The 9,547-nt window shown below is 28.7% G+C and overlaps 1 protein-coding gene across 1 annotated transcript in view; it reads left to right on the forward strand.

Annotated features, from left to right (window-relative positions):
• The window catches only part of LOC102671839 (BAI1-associated protein 3), a 59,888-nt gene extending 50,493 nt beyond the window's left edge, over positions 1-9,395 (forward strand). Inside the window, exons 17-26 of the mRNA XM_031508378.1 lie at positions 127-168; positions 3,856-3,998; positions 4,266-4,482; positions 4,592-4,666; positions 4,921-5,034; positions 5,277-5,492; positions 5,790-6,005; positions 6,224-6,418; positions 6,501-6,745; positions 9,092-9,395. Coding sequence (XP_031364238.1) covers positions 127-168; positions 3,856-3,998; positions 4,266-4,482; positions 4,592-4,666; positions 4,921-5,034; positions 5,277-5,492; positions 5,790-6,005; positions 6,224-6,418; positions 6,501-6,745; positions 9,092-9,380 — 1,752 coding nt within the window. The 3' untranslated portion in view covers positions 9,381-9,395. The remainder of the gene's footprint in view (positions 1-126; positions 169-3,855; positions 3,999-4,265; positions 4,483-4,591; positions 4,667-4,920; positions 5,035-5,276; positions 5,493-5,789; positions 6,006-6,223; positions 6,419-6,500; positions 6,746-9,091) is intronic.
• The last annotated feature ends 152 nt before the right edge of the window (positions 9,396-9,547 follow it).

The following is a 9,547-nucleotide window of genomic DNA, read 5'->3' on the forward strand; positions in this document are numbered from 1 at the left end:
TAAGCGAATCGCAGTGACCTGAAGGCCAGGTTGAACGAGGAATTTGGACGATTATGGATCGGGGACGAGTTTGAAATGTCCGTCAGGTCATCGCGATCTTACTGTACACGAGATGTTTGTCCGTAGCTGGCGGAACACGTGGCGAAACACATGGAGAACACATCCGAGGTACTTTTTCATCGCCACCACGAACTGTTAAATACCCTGTTCTCTTCTCTATTCTATTCTATTCTTTCTTCGATCTCCTTGTATATGTGATACGTTCAACTCGTCGAGAACGCTTGCCTTTGTTCGCGTACGTTTCTCCCAAAACTGAAAAACAAATGTGAAATAAATTGAGATTAGGAAATTAGATAGAATTGGAGATAATCGATTAATTATTGAGCATTAAGAGAAAATATTTGAACATTTTCTTACAACGTACGCGAATAAAATAGAAGGCGGTTGATTAGCTGGTAGTTCTTTTCAATATCGTTCTTAATGATTACTTGTAAATACTGGCTCCTTTCGAGTTGTGAATTAGTTAAAATTTGGAATTATGTGAAGTTGAAGTTTGAACGGATTTGAAAGATAGGGGATATCTATTCTTTGTTCAAGTAGTCGAGTATTTAGTATATAGTTTTTTTTTTTTTTCACCAATGATGCTTGATCATTTGATCAAATTCTTTTCGAGTAGTTTTTTGCGTTTGGTAATATCGAGAGTTAAATTAGTAGTATAATTTTTATTGCTCACACGAGAAACATTTCACAAAAGGGGAAAAAATGATTTTTTTAAGAATGAAAAATTTTGTTTTTTTTTTTTTTTTTTGACTTAAAAACAGCACAAAGAAAATAACGATCTACAGATTTAATTAATTAACAGTCGACAATCTACCGTTTACACTGTTCGTAGCTTTTCAACCAAGCTTTTGATATCCGTAAGTGTAATACTTTGGCATTTTTAGAAAAGCGCCGATGGATAAGGGATCGAATCGAGTATAATTATTAATTAAACGATAATTATTACGATTGAATCTTTACAATTGGATATTTTGTATGTCAGCTTCTTTATTCATATATAATGTATAAAGGAATGTTTGCCATTCAAAGGTTGTGCGAAATTACCTTCGTAATTTAATTATTAATTTCCTTTGTAACGGATTATTCATTACAATTCGATATTATTTCATTTGATCATGTATATTAAAATACATTCATTCGTAATTAAATACATCATCGATATTTATACAAATAAACACGTATAATATATTATACAATACGAATAACATAAATAATAATCTTTTATAAACAAACAGTATCGATATCCGAATAATTCATTGATCGAAGTAAATTATTAAATGTACTTTGGAGAACGTAATATTGATAAAATTAAAAAAAATGATAAAGAAGAATTTATATATTTCATCGAAGAAAAATATCAGGTAAAATATTAGGTAAAAAGTTTTCTCTCTCGGTTTCTAGAATAATTGTAAAGGAACATAATGAACAGGAAAGAAAAAAAAATTATAGAGATGAAAATATAAAATAAAATATCGAGAAGAGATATAAAAAGATACATTTATCAAAAATCACAATACAAACCGATTTCAATGGTTTCACGAAGAAAAAGGAAATGGGTGAATGAAAAGCTGTCCGAGCGAATCGTTACCGCTTCCATCGGCGCTTAAACGCGATGTAAAAGCGTGTAATTTTTCATCATATCTTTCACGGGACGTCGGATATGCGAAAGGCCATTCTGTAAAGTATCACGTTGCTTTCCATTGCCAGCTCTTTTATCTTCATCCTGGGGTGCACATGTGTTTATCTTTTTTATAGAACAACTTTATTTAGTTGCATGATTCACATATCACACACTTCGCATGAATTTTTCGCGTAATTTAATCGGACACTGCACAAATGATACGTATGGACTACTTAGCTCAGTCGATAAATAAGTTATCTCCAATAACATTTAAAAAGTTATACATACAATTGCCATTAGATGTCTCCATTTGAAGATGCAATCATTTTGCAAAGAAACGTATGACTGGTAATATTATTTAAACAGGAATGATAAATTAGAAACAAATTATTTTTTAGATATATAATTTGTATCATTTCCTGTTCTAAAAGAGAATTATATTGATAATAATCTTTGATGATAAAAATATTTTTTTCTGCTCTTTTTTTTAATTTACTCGTTGACTGACTCACTATACTACATCGATTGCATGCGCTAAATGAACATTATCGTTCTTGCGTTATTGTGCAGATAGAATTGACTTTCGATCTAGTAGTAATTTAAATACCTAGAGAATTTTAAATGATGAAATTTCGGGCTGATATTCTGTGACTTGTTTTCACCTTTGTGCATTACATATATATTTGAAGCATGTGCGTTCTTGAATTTCATTGGAATTAAATTTTAAACTTGGAATTCAATTTATTGGGATGAAAGTTTCTATTGGAAAATTTTAATTTATCGAAAATGTTAAAGATACGTATTTTTCGTTAGTGAATTTCTATTTCCATCTCAATAAAGTATTTTCCTCGCTTACATTTCAATTAAAAAATGTCAACGTGGAGAGTATAAATTATTCTTATTTTTAGAGTATGAAATTTCTATGTCAAACAATTCTCAATTTTAATATCTCCATTATTAATATCTAGGAACACATTTTAATTTTTTAAATATTAATTAAATTATTAAAAAAGAAAGTAAATAAAAGCTACACGTACTATTGTCCATTAAATATATTTTCCTCGTGTATTTCCAAAAAAATTTAAAAAAAAATGGCATTATTCATAGCCACAGGATATCAAACTCCCGAATCAATATCTCTTTTTTTGCACCTCCAGCGATGTGCTTTCCGCATACAGCCACTTAAACGTCCCTATCAAGGCCTCGATTAACCTTTCTCTCTGTAGGGTATCCACCATTTTTTACGCAAGTTTCCAAAACGTATTATTCGTCTCGATATCGATACAATCTCCCTTTTTGCCAATCCCAAGGGAAATTCTATAACTTTGACTTTTTTTTTTTTTTTTTGCTTAAATTCGTTACTTTTTGGATCTATCATGCAACCATGTGTCAATTGTTCTATTATTTATCGTTTAATATTTAATTCTAAAAATTTATTTGAAGAATATTTAAAATTTAGAATATTTAAAATTAAGAGGATAATTTTAAGAACCATTCTATCCATTCTAAAATTTCAGACATTTATGTAGAAAAATTTAATCTAATCAACGATATTATGCTAAGAATTTGATGTAGAAAAAGTTTTTTAACTTTATAAATTAACTTCACTTTGATGTAAAATATTTTATGGAGAGATTTGCCAATAGTTCCATATGTAGATTATATTATAATTTCATTGTAATTTTCGTTTCCATTTGGAGGCAAATCAAAAAATTTGGAATACAGATGACGAAAGAAAAGTAGGTAAAAAATTGAGGAACGTGCTTATTCTAAACGAGTGGCATGACAGCTAAGCTCTCAAGCTTAGACAGTTATTCCCACTTTGTCTTCGTTATCGTAATACAGACCGTTTACTAACGTCACATTCTAAGTTAGAAATATGTACCTTACTTTTTCAGACGATTTCATTTTTCGCGAACATCCCGGCAATAATAAAAAAATTCGCATTCTAAGCTTTTTAAAGAAGAACTAATCTTCTTTATTTTAACATCAATAAAAATAAAATTATTTCTTTTCAAAAAATCATTAATTTCACCGATGAAAAATGATGCGTAATAAGCTTGCGTACAAAGTAAAAAATGGTGGAAATGTAAAAATACTTCCAAAGCACAAGTAGTATCAGACGATTATCCGTCGTCCTTCGGTTTCATCATCGGAAGAAATGTATTCGATAGATGCAAAACGAGCTTGGAGCAAGGGTGACGACAGCTTGTCTTCAACTTCATCAAAACGCGGACGAAGAATACGTGCTACCACCTGGAGCGGAAATTGGAACGCCGATGTTCGAGTTATACTTGGCTCTGCAGGACTTCGTCACGTAACTATCGATATTACTTTCAATTTCCTTATTACGAAAAATATAAACTATCATGGAAAAAACTACATTTAAGAAATTTGAAAAGTGATTAGCAATTTGAAGAATTGGAGCATTAAATATAAGAAATAAATCTTAAATATTTGAAATCGAAAATTTTTCGCTTTGAGGTTAGAAAGTTACTGTTATATTTTTACTCGAAACGTCTATTTCTTATTGAAAGTCGCGAGTGAGAAAATACTGCGTTTAAAGAGAATGTAATATTTTTAGCATGAAGGAGAATCTGCCGCAATCCGACCATAAAACTTTGGCGATTTGCAAATATTACGAGTGGTTCAGACCAGCTGTCGACAAATGGTTGGATCTGGCTAAATTGAAGGCGATTCAACGCGTAAGGAAATCGGCCGAGCTCGATCGAATCTGTACCGGTGACTATATCGTGAAACACGGTACCTCTGCCATTGATGTTACAGCATGTTTCTATCAGGTATATTAAGAAAGAAATCAATTTTCACGAATTAACTATCGTGCGATTTAATAATCTTCTTGAAATGAAAAATTCGTGATTTTAAATTTATACCTTGCTATGTCCGTAGATCAAAGAATTTTGGAAAAAGTTGGCGTGGCCAGATCTTCCTGGATCGTACAATTTGGTTTTAAAAGTTGTCGACGTAAGTAATAATATTTGCAATCTCAAAAATATATTGGATTAAAAAATTACTTATTCACCAGAACCTTTAAGAGTATTAATCTCAAGAAGGTAGTTAAGAAAAATTGCCAATTTTATATTGAATATTTTTTAAAAAATATTCATGAAATAAAAAAATTTGTTTAAGAAACAATGAATTTTATAAAATTAATTAAGAATCTAAAAGTCTGTCTTCAAAATTATTCGTGATTTATTAATTTTTCCTAATTTTTACAGGCGATATGCAGTTCAGCAGCATATTACGCAGAAATCATTCATCAAAAATTAGCAGAAAGCGGTTACTACGAAGACCAGACGCCATATAAGACAACAGACGAGGTAATCGTTGAGGTAGAGACCGCTTCGCTTTAGTATAACACGACACTGCTTTGCAAAAATTAGTGGTAGCGATATCAAACGATACTTCATCACCAATATAAATGAGACAAGTATTTCAAACATGCTTAATTGCACTTGATTTAACACAATTAGAAATGCAAAATAATAGTCTTAATTTGTTATAAATAGCAAAATTTTCATCTATGGTGGTTGGATCATTGAATAATTTAAAATAAAATAAAACAATTTTGCAGATGTGCGTGGCTATCAACGGACTTGAATATGTTCGAAGATGGTTGCTGAAATTAGGCGAGGAGTTGCTCGTCGAAAAGCTTTTGACAGCCTTGGAATGTCAGGCAGGCGATTCTGCACGGATGCAATGGAGAACTGCTTTGACGTCACCTTTGGAACAGACGCCAGGACAAATGTTGCTGTTCATAAACCAAATCGTTTCAAGAATTGGGACGAAGGTCTGCGTCGTTGTCCAAAAATGGCTTATAAAAATCATTATAAAAATCTTAAATCAAATTATAAGGAAATAAGACAATTAATTGATTGATTGTGAAGTTTTAATTTATTTAAAAAAAATTTCATGTATGTATATATATTGATAAGTAGCTTGTAATTTATAAAATTTAATTAACAATTTATACTCAATTATGAAAGAATATCTTAAGCAAAAAAAAATCATTTATTTAATTTCTATATAATTTGTCATGAATGAGTGTAAAAAACAATTTGATATAATTGATTGTGTTAATTCGCAGATGAGACCACCATTGAAGAAAGCAATGTTTCATCTGGCTTGGTCACCAGACAGTTTACCCACTTCGGAGGCTATTGCACCATTGCTCGAATATTTAGATATGCACTTGGTAGTGCTAAACTCGGCTCTGCTCTCGGTAAATTTCAATCGAGTCCTTCAAGACATCTGGGAAGTGGTGCTGGCCGAATTGAGCAATCAAATGGATGGAAATGCGGGAGTAAATGGAATTTTAATTCTATAAATAAAAATTATTTATTTTTATGAATATTTATAGATATAAGAATATATTAATATCTGTAATATATTTTTTAAAAGATTATTTTTTAGTATTTATTAATAGATAAAAAAAGAATTGATATTGATAATTTAATTTATTGAAAAATTTTTATAAGAATTGATTTTGATAATTTAATTTATTGAAAAATTTTTATACAGGATAAACCAGCGATGTTTTACGAAAGACTTCACGAGGCTCTTGATTTATTAGTGAAATTCTTCCACGAAGATGAAAAAGGTTTGTCATATGAAATACTACATTGTCAAAGCTTCTTAAATGTTGAAGAACGTCTTCAATATCACAAAATGGATACAACGTTTTTAATTGATCGATTTTATCGACAACGACTTCAGGTTAATATAAAATATAATTTTTCCTTTCTTTTTAGAAATATATTTTTATTTATTATATTATAAAAATTAAAATTCATTTCAGGACCAACTAAACACCGTATCCTCTGAATATGGCGTTCTAACAGTGAGAGCATATTTAAATCACGATTCTCTATGTGTAGAAGTTATAAATGCCAGAGACGTGATACCGCTAGATCCAAATGGTTACAGTGATCCTTTCGTGATAATTGAATTGTTGCCACGAAGAATCTTCGAACACTGTGCTGAGCAACACACTAACGTGAAAAAGAAAACTTTAAATCCTATGTTCGACGAATGTTTTGAATTGTAAGTATTTTCATTATTACATAGAATTAGAAATATATTCTATATGTTTTGAAAACTTTTATTTTTAAAAATAGAAAAATTTCATTTCTCAGATTATATTCTCCTACAAAATTTTTTGTATTTATCTTTATTTGAATTTATTAATTATATTAATTTTGTATCAGAAGAATAAAAGGTACTCAACATTTTTCCCAGATTTTTAAAACATCATTATATTTTAAACTTTACAATTTTACAAACAGGAGAATATAATCTAAAGAAAGTTGTATATAAAAAATTTCATATATATATATATATTTATTTATTTGTTTTATATTTATTTTTTATGTCGCTGCATTTGTAATTTAAAAATATAAAAATATATATAGAATTTAATAACATATAGAAATAAAAAGTACATTTTGTTCATGAGAAAAATTTAGGTACACGTGGCGCCATCTCGCGTTTGGACACTGGAAGCTTCGATTAGTTACTAGCATAGCAGGATATACAAGGAGGTATTCGTACTCACAAACAAGGAGAGCAACAATGTGCGAGAAGGACAGAGAAAATATGGCGGTAGAAAGAAAATTAATTAATTAATTATTAATTTTCTGCTGAAAATTTCTAAACTTTTAAATTTATATCTTAAAGTTAGGACTCCAAACAAGTATTTCATATAAATTTTAATAAGAAATTCTTTTTAATTAATTATTTATTAAAAATTAATTCATCATATCGATGCAGTTGATATATCGCAATATGTTTTTCATTAATTTAATATTTCTATGAGATTTATTTTTAAATATGAATGTATAATCTTAAACATTGATTCTTCCCCTACATTCACATATAATTTATATTCATAATTTTATTGTTATTTATATGAATAAATTGATTGTTTGTTATTCAAGTATGGGATGAGAATTCGCGATTAAGATATTCCTTAAAACAATTGTTAATAAATAATTAATGAAAAAGAAATTTATATTAAAATTGGTAAAAGAAATTTGTCTAAAGTTCTAGCTTCAAAATACAAATCTAAAAGTGCATAAATTTTTTATAGAATAATAATAATTAATTGATTTTAAACATGACGACTTTGATCTATTATATATAAGTATGATACATTAATTGTTAATAAATAATTAACGAAAAAAATGTTCACATTAAAATTAATTAAAGAAACTTGTCTGAAGTTCTATCTTTAAGATGCAAGCTTAAAAGTGCATAAATTTTTAATAGAAAATTAATAATTAATCGATTTCTGATATGGCGTCATTGATCTATTATGAAGTATAACGTATTAATTGTTAATAAATAATTAACGAAAAAAATGTTCACATTAAAATTAATTAAAGAAACTTGTCTGAAGTTGTATCTTTAAGATGCAAGCTTAAAAGTGTATAAATTTTTAGTAGAAAATTAATAATTAATTAATTTTCAAGATGATATCTTCGGCCTATTATGAAATACGATGCGTTAATTGTTAATAAATAATTAATGAAAAGGAATTTTGTATTAAAATTGATACGAGAAACTTATCTGAAGTCTTAATTTCAAGATGCAATTAGAAACTTATAGAAATTCTTAGTTAAAAATTAATAATTAATTATTTTTCAATATAGCGTTTTCCATGTATTGAAAAGTCTGACAAATTAATTGTTTATAAGTAATTAATTAAAAGAAATTTTTCATTAAAATTTATATGAGAAACTTGTTTGGAGTTCTAGCTTTAAGATACAAATTTAAAAGTTTAGAAATTTTCAGCAGATAATTAATAATTAATTAATTTTCTTTCTAGCGCCATCGAAATATTTTCTCTTTCCTTGTCGCACACTATTGCTCTTCTTGTCTAAGTACGAATACCTCCTTGTATATCCTGCTATGCTAATAACAAGTCGAAGCTTCCCGCGTCCAAACGCGAGATGGCGCTGACCGAAGTTTTTAAAATCCTTGCCTAACTTATCGACAAAATAAATTTCATCGACTATTTATAGAAGGAATAGCGCGGAAATTTTTTAACATTTAAAAATATTAATTCAAAAAGAATAACCAAGAAAAATCTACAAGTATTTTAAGTGAAGTTAGAAATTAACGTTGAAATATTGATCTTGGAAAAAAAATATATATTAAAATACGAAATGTATATATATAAGAAATATAAATTTTTATAAACTTTCCAAGATATTCAACATCATATCTCGATGTATCCAAAATTATTATATACTTTTCCAAATAACTTCTGACAACGAGTCGAAAGTTCTGACCTTTTTTTTTTTTTTTGCTTTATCAGACATATTATTCGCATTTTGACATATCCGTTACATATTTTTCTATCATTAAATCATGAATCCTTGTTCGTAGTTCTGTGAGCGTGGAGCAGTGTCGAAGTCCAGATGCCATGGTGTTGTTCACCGTAATGGATCACGACGTCCTCACGGCGAATGACTTTGCTGGCGAAGCATTCTTAGGGTTGAGCACGATACCTGGTGTTACCGACACGAACGCCAGCATAGACAATTTCCACGGCCTCAAACACACTGAATTACCTTTGATGCATCAAAAGAATCGAAGTAAGAATCGATTCCATCCATTTCACTTTTATCTACTTTTTTGTTTGAGAATCGAAAGGAGCGAAATAAAAACATTATAATTTAACATTAAAATAATTTTATTGAATTATTTATATATATTTGTTCAAGGAATAATAAGAAAACTTTATTTAATGCTAATGTGATTTTTATCTCATTGAAACAATAAAAGAATTTTATAAAAATTTTATTATAAATTGGTCACAATTTTAGTAAATGTTTTTTGATT

The sequence above is a fragment of the Apis dorsata genome, unplaced genomic scaffold (assembly GCF_000469605.1).
Source record: "Apis dorsata unplaced genomic scaffold, Apis dorsata 1.3 scaffold_83, whole genome shotgun sequence".
In the NCBI taxonomy this organism is placed as follows: domain Eukaryota; kingdom Metazoa; phylum Arthropoda; class Insecta; order Hymenoptera; family Apidae; genus Apis; species Apis dorsata.